This window comes from Pinus tabuliformis, chromosome 3_1 (assembly GCF_031772625.1).
Source record: "Pinus tabuliformis cultivar Carrire ecotype Pingquan chromosome 3_1, CPIR1, whole genome shotgun sequence".
NCBI lineage: Eukaryota > Viridiplantae > Streptophyta > Pinopsida > Pinales > Pinaceae > Pinus > Pinus tabuliformis.
Genome location: NC_142301.1, coordinates 836,724,357 through 836,744,785, shown reverse-complemented (window position 1 = coordinate 836,744,785; position 20,429 = coordinate 836,724,357). Strand labels below are relative to the sequence as shown.

The following is a 20,429-nucleotide window of genomic DNA, read 5'->3' as shown; positions in this document are numbered from 1 at the left end:
ATGTGAGAAGCACTCTTTTGACCTATCCATGGCACTTTTTAATGTGGACCCTCCCCTTTAGATGATGAGGTCACCATTGGAGGACCTTTTGCTCACGTGTGGGCTAAGTGGAGGCTTTTGGTTATGTTTTATCATTGAGATAGCTATCTTTTAGGTCGACTTGTGAACTACTTAATTTATAATCCCTTGAAGCATTGTTTTTAGGGCTTTTAGTCAACTACTGACCTAAATTGACTTGGTTAAGTTGATTTAGGAGATTCATTGTCACACACTCATTACTAATTGAGAGAGTGTGCACTAGTCTTCTTTTCTCTTAGATGCAATGGATGTTAGCTTTCAAAACCCAACACCCTGATAGGTCCCTATAATACTAGTGTAGCCCCCATATTGTTATTTTTGTGCCCCATATAGCTCCCATATTGTTATTGTTGTGCCCCATAGAAACCCACTATTTTTATTGTTGTGCCCTTACATAATTATTGTTATGTAGGCCTTTATTATATTGTGACCCTTTAGACTCCTATATATACCAAGGAGGTCTTGTCATATGTATCATCCAATAATTGTTCATTTATGTGATGTAAAAGGAGGTTGCCCCCTCGAAGAGGCTTATTTTCAAGTCGTTGATCTATCATTTCTTCTGTTTCGTGATCTGGTTACATAACATTTTGTATCAGAGCAATGCTTCCACATCCCCATCCCTTCTAAGCATTGCAGTGAAAGAAGTTTTGAGATAGACGATTGGGTATTTTTACGACTACAACCATACAAACAAATGTACCTCAAGCAAGCTAAGAAGGACAATAATTATCACCCAAGTACTATGGTCCTTGCAAAGTGTTGCAAAAGATTGGTACTATGGCATACAAATTGGAACTACCTAAATCTTCTCGAGATACACCCAGTTTTCCATGTTTCATGCTTAAAGAAGGTTATAAGTGACAAGCTCCCAGTTCAAACAATATTGCCAAAACTTAACAAGGAAGGAAAAATCATCTTGGAGCCTTAAGTAATGATAGAAACAAGAACCCAACAGTTATGGAATTGATCAATTTCAGAGTATCGCATTAAGTGGAAAAAATTACCTACTAAAGATTCCACATGGGAGGATGAGTATTTTATACAGAAGCATCCAAAACTACTAAAACATTGAGGGCAACATGTTTTTGGAGAGTGGAATGATAGGTCCCTATAATACTAGTGTAGCCCCCATATTGTTATTGTTGTACCCCATGTAGCCCCCATATTGTTATTGTTGTGCCCCATAGAAGCCCACTATTGTTATTGTTGTGCCCTTACATTATTATTGTTATGTAGGCCCTAATTATATTGTGACCCTTTAGACTCCTATATATACCAAGGAGGTCTTGTCATTTTTATCATCCAAGAATTGTTCATTTATGTGATGTAAAAGGAGGTTGCCCCCTCGAAGAGACTTATTTTCAAGTCATTGATCTATCTTTTCTTTTGTTTTGTGATCTGGTTACATAACACACTGAGTATTTAATTCCTAGCAAAAACTTACTAAATAAACACACAGCGAGTTTCCTAACAAAATATTCAGCAGAAGCACAAATACACAACCAATCTCAGTCACATAAGGCACAGATTTTTGCCTAATCACATTTCTTCATTAATACAAAAGCTCAAAACATGTTTGGGCTCCCATCCAGGGATGAGGCACCAACTGAGAAAATAGAGTATACAATATTTTGGATCTAATCAAGCAAATCTGCTCGCCCTTGCATATCTAGATCTCCAACCTCTTTGCACTCTCTCGAACCTAACACAAGCTCATTGAGATGTTGTTCTCAACCTTCTGTTGTTGTTCCTTTTATTACTTTACATTGAGCCAAAAACTTTAATTCTAACCCTAATCTCAAAGTGATTGATGTTCAAGATTAGATCTCGCCTCACTTGAGATCAACAACTAAGATTAACACGTACTAAAGTAAATTACTTTACTTTTCCTAAGTTTTTATTAGCTCAATAAGCAACTTGCTCAACCGAGAGCAAGTATTCTAAGGAGATGTGGGTGACTATATCTAGGCCTGTGCAAAAGTACCTACCCGAGCTACAAACTTCAACAATAGAGCACTAAGGTGGTGAATTGCCTTGGGAAGGATATTATTGTTTGGAAGGATTTTCTCTTTGATTAATGAAGTGATTCTATGTGAATTGTGCTATTTTATTGTAAATATCTTCTTCCATTTTGCAAATGTTGTAGAATTAGAGTTTCTATGAAGTTTTCATCTTGATATATTGAATATTTTATGGCTCTAAAATCTCATTTGCAAAATTTGTCACCAAGTATTCATCAAGGAAATTCAGTATAGCACAATGTTACATTTATAATTACCAACAATTCATCGTCGGGGGGCCAAAATTTAAATTATCAACAATATCGAGGAAAATATCAAAAATTATTGAAAAACTTTTAAAAATACCAAAAAAAAACATTTTTTTCAAATTTTTAACTTCTAAAACAACATCAACACCAAACAAATACATTGCTAGATAAATATGAAAATACAATCGATATATAATATGTATAAAATATAAAGTGATACATCAGATAGCGATATTGAAATATGATGTTTGTCCCAAGTCATAAGATCTAATAGAATGATACAAAATCATACCAAAACAAAAATAAATATATCTCATGAGATGAATCATGGAAATGGAAACAATGGATTTCCCTTTGCTTGATGGAAAATGGTCAGAGCATCGTCAGCAATGTTATTAGAATTGGTCCAAAATATTGGTCAAGCAAAAAATACATAAAATATTCAAATTTTGAAAAGAACATATAATTCATGTGCATCCATATGAATTCAAATTATTATACTCAAATATGCAAAATTTCTCATCTATATAGCAAGGGTGCATATAACCAAAATATCACCGAGTGCAATCCATCTCTTAATCAAAATAAATCAACAAAGAGGCTCTAAATGGCCTCCGAAAGCATTGCCTATTTTAGATCATTCTCGTCAAGATCACCCTCTAAGCATTAAAATAAGATAGAAAAGGCTTAACACCCTAATCAATGATTTTGCTTGAGTGAAGTGTACACTTTTACTAGGGTCATAAAGGAGGAGTTCAACAATCAATGCCACCAACATTAAGGTACATAGAGGGCTTGGTGATCTTGATTAAATGTTGGTTACATACCCTCATGCATCATAGAATTCAATAGAAACATTGGAATCCTACCAATGTTGAAATCCTAAAAACTGTTAATTCTGTTGGATTTTGAGTGGGACCTAAAATTCTACTTTCTCCATATGAAATTCAATGAGGTCAGAACTACTCTCAAACATCTTGAGTCAATTAATGGTAATGTAAAAAATTGAAGTAAAAGGATGAAAATGAAAGATGGAAGGAAAATGTCACTTCTACTTTAAGAATTTAATATTACCATTAAGTACCAGGGAAAAATTAGGGTTCAAAGAAGATAAAAATTCATATATAAGTTGAAATTGACAGAGATAAGGCAATAATTTTAAAATTATCGCAATAATTTCAAAAGGGAAAATTATTGCGATAATTACTGCCAATATTATCGTCAAGGTTGGTTTTGGCAATATTATCGCAATAATTCTGATAATATTGCGATAAGCATTCATTGACCTTAAATCTCCAATTGCTTGAAAGTCGCTAGGGTTCAGATTTGGATGTTTTCTCTATATTAACTCACTCAAATCAAGGCCTTCTATCATTGGCCTCGTCCTTTTTGACTCCATATACCCAAGATTGATAAAGGTACTAGTCTTTTGTGTGTTAATTGTTTAAATAAAATAGTGTTCCTTTGTTCTTATGTTTTATAAGGTTAACTAGGCTTAGGTTATGGCAAAATCTGCATTTAATAGCATAAAATATCTTGTATTTCATATTCCAAGGGTTAAGCTTTGCATCTGGTATATTGAAAAAGCAAAATAGCATTTTATATGCAATTTTCAGCCACCTTTTGAGGGCTAACATCTAGGGTTTTACAGTTGTTTATGCATTTTCAGCCATTGAAAAATTGTTGTAATATTTTTCTTTGTTTACTCATTTAACAACCTTTTATTATTTATTGTTTATCATTAATTATAATTTATAGGTTGTTATATTATCGTTGTCATAAATTTTGCATGTCATTAATTGTGCTTACTAAATAGCAATCATTAATTTCAAGGTAACACGTGTTTGGGAACTCTTTGAACGTCTCCAAGACTATCTTAGCTCTCTAGATATAGCCATAGTTTCTTTAAACTCATTACCTCATCTCATCTGAAGCCCTATTTCATTGAATATTATCTTTAGGTGTTTATTTAGGATAATCCTTAAGCCTGGGAATTCCTGGTCTGCCTACTCTCTGAGATATGTTGGGAAACCTCCTTTGTGGGGATTATATTCATCCACGAAACGGATGGGGAACAACTGCTAAGGTGATAGTGGTTGTTGATCCTGTTGTTGCCCTTAAAGAGTGCCTAGTGAGGCTTTACACTAGGGTAATAGATTTTGCGGTAACACTTCGTATAAATAGCTAAAGAGGCATGGTGGTTGCAAATAAACATGTGTAATTCTCTCACATCAAAATAATATTTGACCCAATTTGCCAACATATTTGAGTGCACTATTTACTGCATGCACAATAAAGAGTCCAAATCAGCAATCTTGCACATTCATAAACTGATGTTGCATCTGTTATCATTATACTACATTAGAAGAGCCAACCTCTCTGATTGCATCCTTCAATAACTCTAATTGGACTTATGAGTCCTTCAGCTCAATGTGGAAAAAGTCGAAGTCGGGATTAATTCGGCAAGGGTCCAAAAGTTGAAAAACTCGTCAAAGTCAGGAGTTTTTTGAAAAAGTCGGCAAAAAGTCGGCAAAATTAAAAAAACACAAAATTATTCATTTTTATTTTATTTTATTTAACATCTAGAGTATCCACAACATCAAATAAATGCATTTCCACATAAAAATGTAAAGAAAGCTAATATATAATATGTATATGAAGTCTAATGCTACATTACATATCAAAATAGTGAATCAACTCCTGAATTTTGGGTCCTGTCTGAGTCTCAACTCTCAAGAGTCAAAATATCAACAAAAAATATAATAAATGTATATCATGAGTCATCTAAAAGTCATCAAGTAATCAGTCACTCAGATCCTCTTCCCCTTTTAATTTTTGTTTCCGCTAATTGTATTAAGAAATAAGTCATGCATTTATTCAGTAGATTGTAATCTACTTGGGTAATAAGGTGTCAGGTGGTAGGTCCAATGAAAATTAACAGTGAGTATCACAGTAGATGTGAAAATTAACGCTTGGTGACTCCAAGCTGCTTATTTTCTGAGAAAACAGTAGATGTCAGATTACTAACCTAGCCTTGGCATCTATTATTTAAAAACTCTTGGAGGTAAAATCCACTTCTGATACATAACCTTTGCCCACATTTACAGGGAGTTCACCACTAAAGAAGATTCCCTTTCAAAAGGTGCTCTCATTGCAGGAAGGATATTTGTTGTCACAAGATTTCACAGGTACTTTGTTCTTGTCTGAAAAATGGGTTCTTTTTTGAGGCACTGGTTTTGTTTTTTTTGGACAGGTTGTTGCTATTTGATCTTCATGACCTCCTCTTTGTTGTTTCTTCTGAAAGCATTCAACAACTGTAACAATGTTTTTGATGGTGTGGGGTTCTTTCTACGGAAGACTGTTGTATGCCTGTCCTTTTGGTACTTTTGTAATCTTTTGAAGGGGCAGTGGCTGTTAGAGTCTGGATCACTAAAATCCTGGAGGCTTAGCCAATGTATACTTTGCTTTCTAACTAGAAATATGAAGTATAAAGATTTGTTTTTCCTTGGAAAACAAAAACATATCTTAACCTCAAAACTAACAGATTACAAATGAGACTGCTATGCTCGCAAGAAGTATGACAAACAATACAATGCAATAACTTGAAAATGCATGGATGGAAGCTTCAATTTACAGTTTTTTCACCTTTGTGGCCTCTTTATCCGTGGCCTGGGAAGGGAGGCAGACTTTTTGGGTCAACTCCCGATTAAATCGGGATTCGGGAGTATAAGGAAAAAATCGAGATTTTTTCCTTTGTCAAAAAGTCGCCAAAAAGTCGGGGGATTAAATCGTTTAGTTCAAAAAATCGCGTTTTTAGGATTAAATCGGGATTTTTTCTAGACTTTTTCCACACTGCTTCAGCTTTCTAGTACAATCAATTTCCCCTTAAAAAATAGAACTCTCCTAAAGAGTTGACAATAAAGTTTAACAAAAGTCTCTGCCTAATACCTGCCCAGACTCCAACCATCCATGAAAATTGAATATTGTGTCATAACCGAAGTTTGTTTAAAATTTTCCATCAACCCTTGCATCGTTCAAGCTCTTTGTCTAACAATGTTCTTCTTAATTTATTGTAAGTAAGGACTATAAATCTGGCCAGGCAACTTTGATAGTCCCCACCATATTCTAGTACAAAGAAGAATGGGTGACATTACACCAACCCCATTCACCATCATAAATTTTATTTCAAATTTCAAATTTTGATTTCTTGGAGACCTCACCTCTGAATCAGAAGACCCCAGTGCATTCTCAATAGTCTGAAACTGATAAAAGTGCATTGTTAATACAAATCAGCTAGGAGGAGTCTCCAATCTAGGTTTCTTAAAGTTTATATTGTTACCATAAAATGTAACATCTTAGGCATCCCCGTGAAGCCTAGTCCTTACATTTCCTTTTTTGTTTCATTGCTGCATTGTGCATTGTAAATTTATTTCAAATTTTGGTTTCTTGGAGACCTCTTCTCTTAAACGACTCGAGTATATTCTCAAAAGTCTGAGAGGGTGACTCAAGCTATGTTTTGAAAAACGGTCGATTCGAAGCCAACTTGGCCAAGTTGGTCCGGGTCATGCCCCCACCGGGTCAACTCGGCCTTTGAACTGGAACGGTCGGCTGAGTTATTATCGAGCCCGCTAAGTTGTCTAACGACTCGGCCAGCTTGGTGACAGCGGCCCGAAAAAGCCAAAACAGCACAGTTTTCTTTTTGGAATTTGATTTTTGGGGACCCCAAACCCATTTCTAATCTGCCTTTAGGTTCTTTGGGGTCCATTCCCCTATCCTAAACCCTATAAAACCCACCCAACCCCTCTCATTTCCTCACAGCCATTTCATTGCATTTGAGTCAGAATTTGAGTGAGAGTTTGTGAGGACTTGTGGAGTTTGTTTTTGGAGCAGCAGTCTGGAGTCTTGGGCAAGCATTGTAGCAAGAGTGAGGAGCTTCTTGGGCAGCCATTGGAGCAACATTGAGGAGTTGGTTTGTTGGAGCAACCTTGAGGAGGCAATTTGTGCCTAGAGGTATTTTTTTTTCACTTGTAAAAATCTGTTTTTGCTTATTTATTTTTTTGTGCAAATCTAGAAATTGAAAAGAGTGTTTTTTGTGAAAGAAATGAACATTGAAGCAATTCCATTTTTTCTGTTTTCATTTTCAGATTGTTTCCTTTGATTTCCAAGTGAAAAAATGGCACCTAGAGTGAAAGATGTTGCTTGGGCATATGTTGAAATGATTGATAGTCAAATCCATTGCAAATTGCCATAGAAAAATTAAGGAAAGCCTTGGGGGCATTAATAGGCTGAAGCAACACTTGGCAGGGTTAGAGGCCAGATTACTCCATGTGAATCACCAAAAATTGGGGAGATTAGGAAGGATTTGTTAGCCAACTTTGTGAAGTTTTAAGAAGAAAAGGCTAGGAAAAAAGAATTAGAGGCTGAAATTGGCAGGAAGAGGAGTATACAAAAAATGTTGGCTACCAACCCCCATTTTGATTTTGAGGGTTCTTCCTCTATCCCTTGTACTAATGCATCCAACCCCTTCCAATATGTTCCTCCCTCTTTGGAGTCTATTCAAGAAAAGGGTAAGGGTAAAATGAAAAATAAGGGTGATATGAATATCAAAAGTTATTTCACTGCCACACCCTCCTCTCCATCAGATACACATGGTCCTCAAGCTAGTAGAACTTTTCTGCCCACTTTAGATGACCATTGGAAGAAAGAATTGAGGGAGACTGTTTGTAATTACATATGTAGATGGTGGTATGATGCTGATATCCCCTTCAATGCTTCCCGTTCACCATATTATGAGCCTAAGTTTGATGCCATACATGCTGCTGGAAAAAGCTTCAAAGGTCCTACTATGCATGAGCTAAGGGGGTATCATTTGCAGAAATAAATTGCCTCCATTAATGAGTATTTGAAAGATTTCAAGGACTCATGGGCAAGAACAAGATGTACCATCATGTCAGATGGATGGATGGATCAAAGGAGGCGTACCATCATAAACTTTCTTATCTTCTGCCCACAGGGAACCGTGTTTCTAAAATCAGTTGATGCATCTGATAAGGTAAAATATGGACAATTGTTGTTTCAACTATTGGATGAGGTTGTTGAGGAGGTGGGGGTGGCTAATGTTGTTCAAGTCATCACAGATAATGCCTCTAACTATGTTCTTGCTAGTAAACTATTAGAGGAAAAACACAAAACCATCTTTTGGACCCCATGTGCTACATATTGCATAGACCTCATGCTTGAGGATATTGGTAAATTTGATTGGGTCAAAAACACTGTAGATCATGCCAAAAGCATAACAAAATTTATCTACAATCATTCATGGATTTTGAGCCTTATGAGGAGACACACAGGGGGCAGGGATATTATTAGGCCTGTCATCACTAGATTTGCTACTCATTTTTTGACATTACAATCTATGCTTTTACAACATAGAAAATTACAAAAGATATTTTCCAGTGAAGAATGGAATCAAAGCCAGTGGTCTCACAAATAGGGTGTCAGAGAATTGAAAAAGAAAGTTAATGAAGAAATATTTTGGATAAAGGCAACAGAGATTGTGAAGGTTGTTGAGCCACTGGTTAAGGTGTTGTGGTTGGTGGATGGGGAATGATTGGCTATGGGCTTCATTTATGAGGCTATGGATCAAGCAAAGGAGCAAATAAAGAGGGCATACAAGGATAAAGTGGCTAAGTATCGGCCCATTTGGGCAATCATTGATGAAAGATGGAACAATCAACTCCATCGCCCTATACATGCAACTGGGTATTTCTTGAACCCACAGTATCATTATAAAGCTCTAGCGGTAGGAGCTTTGAAGGGGGAGGTTAAAGATGGATTGATTGACTGTATTGATCGCATGATCCTATTGGAGTGTGATCAACTGGAGATACACCGACAGGTCACAACCTTCAACAAAGCCACAGGTACCTTTGGGAAGAACCTAGCAAAAATTGCAAGGGAAGCAGATGAGCCAGGTAAACAAAAATTTCAATTTTCAAATTCTTAATACTTATTTTGTTAAATTGTTTATAATTTGAAAGTTGGATATAATTTGTAATTTTGTTAAGCTAACTCATTACACTCCTATGTTTTTTGCAACACAATGGTGGGAGGCTCTTGGTAGCCATTGTCTTGAACTGCAGAAGTTTGCAATTCGTATTTTGAGTCAAACTTGCAGTGCTACTGGGTGTGAGCATAATTGGTCTATCTTTGAGAGGATTCACATGAAGACGAGAAACCGTTTGGATCAAAATCGGTTAAATGATCTAGTCTATGTCCAAGACAACCTCCGACTCAGACACAACCAATTGCTGAACAAAAGACTTGATTCAGATCCCGTTGTGTTGGAAGATATTAATCCAACATCAGATTGGGTAGTGGAGAGTCATCCAGCAGAGTTTGATTCTAATGAGGGTCTTGATTTGGATTCACAGGTGGAGGCATAGCTTGAACATATTGTTCAATAGAATGCAGGTCCTGATCCACTTGTACCAGCGTCAGGACCAGCCCGAAGTCCTCCAGTTGCAAGCACTTCCTCTGCTCAGCCACGACAGAAGCGCATATCTCATCTATCTCAACTTGCAGATATTGCACAGCCTACTAGTACTAAAACTTCTACAGTTGCAGTTGGAGATGATGATGAGGAGGAGCCATGGGTTGGCCTGTCTGACTCTGATCCAGAGGTTGAGCCAGATGATCTTGGCTCCTCTAGCAGTAGCCAATAGTATTGGTCATAGTTTAGTTTTGTTGTAGAGGCCATTTCTAGCCTCCTTGGTTATGTGTTTTTGTTTTGATCTCTATATCATCATCATGTATGTATTGGACAATGCACTGGGTGACATTTTGATATAATGGATATATTCATGAGCCTACTTTGATCATATGTTTGGAAACATGAATCAAAATCTTTAAAATTATGTTTTTTTCATAAAAAGAAAAATATTTAATGTGTTTTTTACAATGACCGAGTCATTGAAATCGAGTCAGCCAAGTCAATACTGAGTTGGATTCGGAGTCAGAGTCGGAGTTTTAAAACACTGGACTTTAGTACATTGTTAGTTCAAATCAGCGAAAAGGACCCTCCAATTCTAAGTTTCTTAAAGTTCATATTCTCACTAGAAAATGTATCGTGTTAGACATCCATGTGAAACCTAGTCATTGCATTTATTTTTTCAAGTTACAAATGCATGCCCTCACTCCATCAGCAAGTAAGCCCAAAAAATGATGCCATACTAGCATGTAGCTACCCTTAAAGGGATGGCTACAAATCTTGCACGTCCATTTTTGTGCACCACCCCTCCAATTCTAGGTTTCTTAAAGTCCATATTCTCACTAGAAAATGTAGCATCTTAGACATCTATATGAAACCTAGTCGTTGCATTACTTTTTTAAGTTATAGACGCATGCCCTCACTCCATCAGCGAGTATGCCCAAAAGATGATGTCATACTAGCATATAGCTACCCTTAAAGGGATGGCTACAAATCTTGCACATCCATTTCTTCTTGGTTTTTGTGACTTCTCTCACAAATTGCAGTAAGGGTTTACAATTGAAAGGCTTTAGTTTCTTGTGTTGGTCTCATTTCAAATTAGCTTAGTGTTTTTGCATTATAAAGTATTTGCCCAAAAGTCATGATTGTAGATAAGAACATGGAGAAATAAATTTCTTGCTTCCCAAAATGACAATAACTTCAAAATGCCAAGAAATATTTAGAAAACAAAAAATGGTTGTAGATAAACAATCTATTTGTCTGAAGACCAAAGATGCCCAAATTAAATATTCACTTCTACCCATTTGAATCTCCAACCCAGCTAACAAATGTCACTCACTAAATCTTACAAACTCTGAAAATAACACACTTCAAAGAGCTCCTATACTGTACACAAGATTGATGTCCTGATTTTGTACTTTAAAAAGCAAGGAAAACCCAAAATAAAGGGAAAAAATTCAACTAGTGATGGATTAGATTATTAGTCATATTAGAGGATTGGGTTTGGATGATAAAAATATGTTTTCTCCTCTTTTATAAGGATTTGCACCAGTTTGCACAAGGGATATCTAGATCAATGTTGCGATAATTGCGATAGGGATTAAATCAGCGAGGGTCCGAAAAAGGAAAAAAATTGGGTTAAAATCGGTAAGAAACAGCAAAACTAAAAATAAATAAAAAAATACAAAAACAAAAAATATGATTTTGGGGGAAAAATCACAATTTTTTCGGAAAAAAATGTGATAAATGAAGAAATAGTCAATTTAATCGTTTCAGGTAAAAACTCATGTCCCTGAATCTATCAAGGTAAGCCTAAACATCCCCTGCCATATAGGAAACTTCCCCCATACTCAATTTCAGGGGAGGTACACAGTGGGCTTGGATGATACCACCCCCATCGCCAAGGACATCTTGTATTATGCCAGCTAACCAGATCAAGAAGGGAAATGCTAGCAATGCAGCTTCCATCTCCCAAAATTGGGATGCATCCTCAATGCTAGATTTAAGAAAATCCCACACTAAACTAATATTAATGTATTCTTCTTGAGCTCTGTCACAATTTGTTTAAGCAATCTATTTATGGTGTAATGTATTAAAAAATATACTTAAGAATCATTCAGGCTTGACTGGCATGCTGCCACAATCTCTCAAATTCTTTCCCATTGACAATTTGGAGGAATTTCTCATAGGGATGCCTAGCTCACCATTTGTGGACATTAATAAAATTATATTTCAGTATCTTAAAAGGACCCCAAGCAAACGTAGCTAATGTTGAAAATTCTTGCTTTTTTTCGTCTGACCAAAACCATTGTGTATCCAAGAAAACCCATCATAAGCAAATCATACTTTGCAGAATAACTCCATAAGCTCAAACAATGAGATCAATATCAATGCTTGGCATAACCATGTTGCGTATTTATCAAGCTGCACTTATCTTCCCCTGCTGTTAGTAAATGATATAAAGTTGATATTGGTGTAATATAGAAAATTAAAGCAAGAATCTTATAAGATTCAAAGCTATTTTCTCAATCACATAGTTGTCTATTACCTAACCATAGAATCAAATACATACACCTTTAACACATTTGACGTCAACAGGACTGTTTTCTCTCCAGTATATTCCTTGTGAGCAACCTACAACTTAGTAAAATGAACATAGAAAACAGAAGGTTAAACTAAAGAACACTAGTCAAAACTAAAATGATTTTAAGATATTACTTTACCATACTGCAAGGCAAAAAAATGTGACATACGAACCTCTTGACAAATAAATTCTATTCCACCAAGAAGTTCCAGTCGTTGAATGTCCATAACATAAGAACCAGGACTAGCCTTCTCCATCCCATCAGGAATACAATACAGTAAATTTGATAACAAACCAATTAGTCTGCAATGAAGTTCTTCTGCCCATGAATTCTCTCTACTAATCTCCAAAAGTACCTTTAGTACCTGCAATATATTATACAACCAATTCATAAACTCTTTAAAGACTAATTTTCATAATGGGCAAAAGTTTGAAGCACTTTATTAAGAACAGGAGCGATGTCCAAGAAAAATGCTATTACCAAAACACTGGTAGCACTGGCATACATAACAAATATTACCAAAACCACAATACTGGATCAATCATGGATTCTCAATAAACAATTTATGTGCAGGTTAGTAATGCCAACAAGAACAATTAACTTCTGTGAAGTGTAGTTAAGAAAACCAAAAGAACAACTTTTAGATGCCAAATGGCAAACACAGTGACCATAAATGCACAAGGTATAAGATAAACCATCATTAATTTATGGAACATATATGACAATGTGGATGATGCAAAATCAAGCCAAAAATAGATTCATGATTCAGCAATACAAAATGGAAATTGTTCGAAAGATTAAAGAGGGGAAGAATAAAGTGTTCAAATAAAGAACAAGCCAATATAAAAAAGCCATGATTCTCAAAATATGATCTAACCAATCAATGTAGAGAAACTAAAATGGCCGGAAGTAGAAAAATCTGTATGTCCAGAATTATCTTTTAAGTCACCTGGTTCATGTTCATCTCCAAATCTGGAAACAATAAATTAAGATAACATTTCCCAGTGCAAAAAGAAAAAAAGATAGAATTCACCATTAAGTTCAGTGAAGAGAACTAAGCAGGCTGAAAAACAAGCTAATTTTGAGAACATCATATACTGTCCAAAACCATGTTAATCTATATATCTATACATAAGCTTAACAAAAAGGAACTAGTATTTAACAATGTTTTACAAATTTTATAAAAGAAAAAATCATCTGACCAATGACAATTGCAAATAAATTTGCCAGTGTTTTAGATTCAGCGAATTTCGAATGTTTTTCAGAGAGAGTAAAAAAAAAAAAAACTGTATGCAATAACTAAGATTTTCTTGAGTACAATAACATACTATAGTTGTAATATCAAGCACTGGACTGCTACAAAAGTGTTACCTCAAAGATCATGTTTCTATCTTTCATGCAATATGGAAGGACAGGTGCATTCCTACATACTACGAAGTTCAGGAAATAATGGTTGCACTACCAATTACATTAGCATCCATTAAGTATATTGCAATAAATATATTGTTTATTCCATGATTATACACTCATTTTCTATAAACATATGATGAAGGAAGAAATTGTATAATTCTGAGTGAAAAATTGACGGAATAGGCAAGTACATGCATTGTCAGAACAGTGGCTGGGAAGTGCATAAAGCATCTTCTACTCATATCCACATCTCAAAACAACAGTGAGACACCTGAACATAAGTAGATACTAGGAAGTACAAACCAACTGAATATATGGTACAGCTGAATAAGGCTGTTGCAACACTATAACAATATTTCACATACCAAGAGTAAAGAGATATATACACATATTTGAAAAGAAGCGAATGATGGATGATACAATTGAACAGTGTTATCCCGATATAGTGCTGATTCGTGACACTAAGGATTTTCAATAGTTAATAGTAATTATATGTTTTTTAGTTTCATTTTCAGTATAATAAAAATTATGTTAAGTATATGAAAGATTGGTCCTCTTGTTTTGTTATTCAGATGAAGATCTAACATCAAGTAACATGTAGAACTGCTACAGAAAACCTGATCCAGCCTGGGTCATATGCTCAAAACCCACCAATGACAATGGCTATGATATGACAAATCGAATAATTTGTGGTCTCAGCTTGGATTAATAACTGTTCTTTCAAAATTATTCCACTTGATGTTTATCAAATTAGGTTTAAGGTTTACTACTAATAGGTTTATATTTAGAACACAAAAGCAGACTGTATTCTCATTTCAAAGTTTTATGTTGCCATATTTGAAAATGCCATAGTCTACTGATAAAATCTCTTGATCCTATTAGGACCACAGGTAAAAACAATAAAATACTTCATAATCGTTAATAAATGAAACATTATCATGAATAGCAGCAAATTACCATAACTCGACCAAGTATGAAGGGGGGCTTGGTTTGATTGATATTGCCACACATGGCAGCAAAAAATGCTGCCAAGTGGGCAGTAAGCTGCCTAGAGGATGATGCTGCATGGCAACTTTTGTTTCAGCATAGGAAGATGACAGCATGACATATTGGCAAGGTGCGAGGGGATTTTGAATTGTGTGATACTGGTTTCGGCGAATTTAATCTTTGGGATTCAAAATTCACCAAATCTCAAAGCAATTCGAACAAATTTGTTTTCGTTTGCTAAACTTCATGCCAAACACAAACCTGTGACAAATTTGCAAAAAAAACGATGAAATTCGATAAAATTAGCTAGAAATTAGATGGAGTTCGTTTTAGGATTTTTTTTGGTTGGTCGTAGGGTTTATAATTAAAAAAATAATAATAATAAACTTGGTAAAAACTTATGTGGGCACAAAACTCTCACTCTCACACTCTACTATTGACTCACTGTCTGCACACACTCTTAAAAAAAAATAATAATAAAATTGGTAAAAACTTAAGTGGGCGCAAAACTGTCACTCTCACACTCTACAATTGACTCACTGTCTGCACACACTCATCCCTAGACCCTTAGTGCTCACTCAATCTCTCATGCATCCAAACTCTCACTCTCAGTGCTCGAGTCTCCACTCTGAGCCAATGTTTTAAAACTCCGACTCAGGTTCAAAACCAGCCGAGGGTCGACTCTTACTCTGAATTGGTATCGACTCGGCCAGTTTGATTACAATGACTCGGTCGTTGAATACATTAAATATTTATTTTTTTATGAAAAAACATAATTTTAGACATTTTCATTCATGTTTTCCAAACACAAAGCATTAGAATATAGAGAGAAGACAACATATGATCAAAGTAGGCTCATGAATATATCCATTATATCAAAATGGCACCCAGTGCACTATCCAATACATACATGATATAGAGATCAGAACAAAAACACATAACCAAGGAGACTCTAAATGGCCTATGACCCTCTACAACAAAAGTAAAACATCACTAGTCACTATTGGCTACTGCTACAGAAGCCAACATCATCTGGCTCAAACTTTGAATCAGAGTCAAATTGGGGATCCCATGGCTCCTCCTCCTCATCACCATCTCCAACTGCAACTATAGAAATAGTAGCACTAGCAAGCGCAGCAGGTGCACGCTGATATAGACGAGCTATGTGCTTGCGTCGTGGCTGAGTAGAGGAAGTGCCTACAACTGGAGGACTTGGGGTTGGGCCTGTTACTAGTGGATCTGCATTTAACTAGACATGATGTTCAGCTACTGCCTCCATCTGTAAATCCAAATCAATACCAATATCCTCATTAGAATCAAACTCTATTCGATGACTCTCCACTACCCACTCTGATGTTGGATCAATATCTCCCAACACAATGGGATCTGTATTAGGTCTTTTGTTCAACAACTGATTGTCTTAGCCGAAGGTTGTATTGAACATAGACTAGATCATTTAACAGTTTTTTTCCATACGATTTCACTTCTTCGAGTGAATCCTCTCAAAGACAATCCAATTGCGCTCACACCTAGTAGCACTGCAAGTTTGGCTCAAAATACAGATTGCTAACTTCTGCAATTGAGGACAATGGCTACCAAATGCCTCCCACCATTGTGTTGCAAAAAACATAGTTGTGTAATAAGTTAGCTCAACAAATTACATCCAACTTTCAAATTATAAACAATTTAACAAAATAAGAATTTGAAAATTGAAATTGTTTGTTTACCTGGCTCATCTGCTTCCCTTGCAATCCTTGCTAGGTTCTTGCCAAAGATAATTGTGGCTCTGTTGAAACAAGTGATCTATTAGTTTATCTCCAGCCAATGTTTTAAAACTCTGACTCCGACACTGACTCGGCCGAGGGTCGACTCCGACTCAATATCAACTCGAACGACTTGATTTCAATGACTCGGTTGTTGTAAAAAATACATTAAATATTTATTTATTTTTATAAAAAAAACATAATTTTAAAGATTTTCATTCATGTTTCCAAACACACAGCATTAGAATATAGATAGAAGACAACATATGATCAAAGCAGGATCATGTATATATCCATTATATCAAAATGGCACCCAGTGCATTGTCCAATACATACATGATGATGATATAGAGATCAAAACAAAAACACATAACCAAGGAGGCTTGAAATGGCCTCTACAACAAAAGTAAACTGTGACCAGTACTACTGGCTAGTCACTACTACTAGAGGAGCCAAGATCATCTAGCTCAACCTCTGGATCATAGTCAGACAAGGGGCCCCATGGCTCGTCCTCATCATCATCTCCAACTGCAATTGTAGAAGTGATAGCACTAGCAGGCTGTGCAGCAGTTGCAAGCTGAGATAGACGAGATATGTGCTTCTACCGTGGCTCCACAAAAGAAGCACCTGCAACTGGAGGACTTGGGGCTGGCCCTAAGGCTAGTATAAGTGGATTAGGATCTGCATTCTACTAAACATTATGTTCGAGTGATGCCTCCACCTGTAAATCCAAATCAACATCCTCATCAGAATCAAACTTTGTTGGATGACTCTCCACTACCCAATCTGATGTTGGATCAATGTCTTCCAACACAATGGGATCTAAATCAGGTCTTTCTTCAGCAATTGATTGCGTCTGAGCCGGAGGTTGTATTGGACATAGACTAGATCATTTAACCGTTTTTTATCCAAACAGTTTCTCTTCTTTGTGTGAATCCTCTCATAGACAGACCAATTGCACTCACACCCAGTAGCACTGCAAGTTTGACTCAAAATACGAATTGCAAACCTCTGCAATTCAGGACAATGGCTACCAAAAGCCTCCCACCATTGTGTTGCAAAAAACAAAGGAGTGTAATGAGTTAGCTTAACAAAATTACAAATTATATCCAACTTTCAAATTATAAACAATTTAACAAAATAAGTATTAAGAATTCGAAAATTGAAATTTTTGTTTACCTGGCTCATCTGCTTCCCTTGCAATCTTTGCTAGGTTCTTCCCAAAGGTACCTGTGGCTTTGCTAAAGGTTGTGACCTATCGGTGTATCTCCAGTTGATCACACTCCAATAGGATCATGTGATCAATACAGTCAATCAATCCATCTTTAACCTCCCCCTTCAAAGCTCCTGCCGCCAGAGCTTTATAATGATACTGTGGGTTCAAGAAATACCCAGCTGCATGTATAGGGCGATGGAGTTGATTGTTCCATCTTTCATCAATGATTGCCCAAATGGGCCCATACTTAGCCACTTTATCCTTGTATGCCCTCTTTATTTGCTCCTTTGCTTGATCCATAGACTCATAAATGAAGCCCATAGCCAATCATTCCCCATCCACCAACCACAACACCTTAACCAGTGGCTCAAAAACCTTCACAATCTCTACTGCCTTTATCCAAAATATTTCTTCATTAACTTTCTTTTTTAATTCTTTGCCTTCCAGTTTGTGAGACCACTGGCTTTGATTCCATTCTTCACTGGAAAATATCTTTTGCAATTTTCTATGTTGTGAAAGCATAGATTGTAATGTCAAAAAATGAGTAGCAAATCTAGTGATGACAGGCCTAATAATATCCCTGCCCCCTGTGTGTCTCCTCATAAGGCTCAAAATCCATGAATGATTGTAGATAAATTTTGTTATGCTTTTGGCATGATCTACAGTGTTTTTGACCCAATCTAATTTGTCAACATCCTCAAGCATGAGGTCTATGCAATGTGCAACACATGGGGTCCAAAAGATGGTTCTGTGTATTTCCTCTAACAGTTTACTAGCAAGAACATAGTTAGAGCCATTATCTATGATGACTTGAACAACATTAGCCACCCCCACCTCCTCAACAACCTCATCCAATAGCTGAAACAACAATTGTCCATATTTTACCTTATCAGATGCATCAACTGATTTTAGAACATGGTTCCCTGTGGGCAAAAGATAAGAAAGTTTATGATGGTACGGTTTCTTTGATCAATCCATCCATCTGACATGATGGTACATCCTGTTCTTGCCCATGAGTCCTTGAAATCTTTCAAATACTCATTAATGGAGGCAATTTCTTTCTGCAAATGATACCCCCTTAGCTCATGCATAGTAGGGCCTTTGAAGCCTTTTCCAGCAGCATGTATGGCATCAAACATAGGCTCATAATATGGTGAACGGGAAGCATTGAAGGGGATATCAACATCATACCACCATCTAGCTATGTAATCACAAGCAGTCTCCCTCAATTCTTTCTTCCAATGGTCATCTAAAGTGGGCTGCAAATGACTTCTACTAGCTTGAGGACCATGTGCATCTGATGGAGAGGAGGGAGTGAAATAACTTTTGATATTCATATCACCCTTTTTCATTTTACCCTTTCCCTTTTCTTGAATAGACACAAAAGAGGGAGGAACATATCGGAAGGGGTTGGATGCATCAGTACAAGGGATAGAGGAAGAACCCTGAAAATCAAAATGGGGGTTGGTAGCCAGCATTTTTTGTATATTCCTCTTCCTCCCAATTTCAGCCTCTAACTCTTTTTGCCCAGCCTTATCTTCTTTAAGCTTCTCAAAGTTCTCTAACAAATCCTTCCTAATCTCCCCAATTTCTAGTGGGGTACATGGAGTAATTTGGCCAATAATCCCCACCATGTGTTGTTTCAGCCTATTAATGCCCCCAGGAGCTTCCTTAATTTTCCTATGGCAAAATTTGCAATGCATTTGACTATCAACCATTTCAACATATGCCTAAACAGCATCTTTCACTGTAGGTGCCATTTTTTTACTTGGAAATGAAAGCAAAAAATCTGAAAATAAAAACAAAAACAAAAAAGCATTGATTCAATGTCCATTTATTTCACAAAAAAAACGTTTTAGGATTTCCAGATTTGCACATAAATTTTAATATGCAAAAACAGATTTTTACAAGTGAAAAAAATACCTCCAGGCACAAACCAATGTTTTAAAACTCCGACTCCGACTCCGACTCGGCCGAGGGTCGACTCCGACTCTGACTCAGTATCGACTCGGGCGGCTCGATTTCAATGACTCGGTCATTGTAAAAAATACATTAAATATTTATTTTTTATAAAACACATAATTTTACAGATTTTCATTCATGTTTCCAAACACACAGCATTAGAATATAGATAGAAGACAACATATGATCAAAGTAGGCTCATGAATATATCCATTATATCAAAATGGCACCCAGTGCACTGTCCAATACATATTACATACACGATGTTGATATAGAGATCAAAACAAAAACACATAACCAAGGAGGCTATAAATGGCCTCTACAACAAAAGTCTGTGACCAGTACTATTGGCAATTGTTAGAGTTGCCAACATCATCTGGCTTAGTGTTACTTGGGAGCGGGAGCGAAAGTGGGGAGCGAGAGCGAAAACGGGAGTGGGAGTGACATTTTCAGAAGCTCTTGGTTTGGAAGCGAATCCCGAAGGAGTTCGACAACCAATGTCACTAACATCAAGGTACATAGAGGGATTGGTGCTCTTGATTAAATACGAGTTCCATACCCTAATACATGACAAAATTCAATGGAAACATTGCAATCCTTCAATCCTGAAAAACTGATAAGTCTGCTGGATTTTGAATGAAATCTAAAATTATACTTTCTCCATATG

At 36.3% G+C, this 20,429-nt stretch overlaps 1 protein-coding gene across 4 annotated transcripts in view; it reads right to left on the bottom strand.

The window, feature by feature from the left end:
* Positions 1 to 20,429, bottom strand: part of LOC149190093 (uncharacterized) — a 230,443-nt gene that overhangs the window by 48,773 nt on the left and 161,241 nt on the right. For all 4 annotated transcript variants that reach the window (XM_089412035.1, XM_089412032.1, XM_089412030.1 and 1 more), the window contains exon 11: positions 12,597 to 12,788. In XM_089412035.1, coding sequence (XP_089268161.1) covers positions 12,597 to 12,788 — 192 coding nt within the window. The remainder of the gene's footprint in view (positions 1 to 12,596; positions 12,789 to 20,429) is intronic.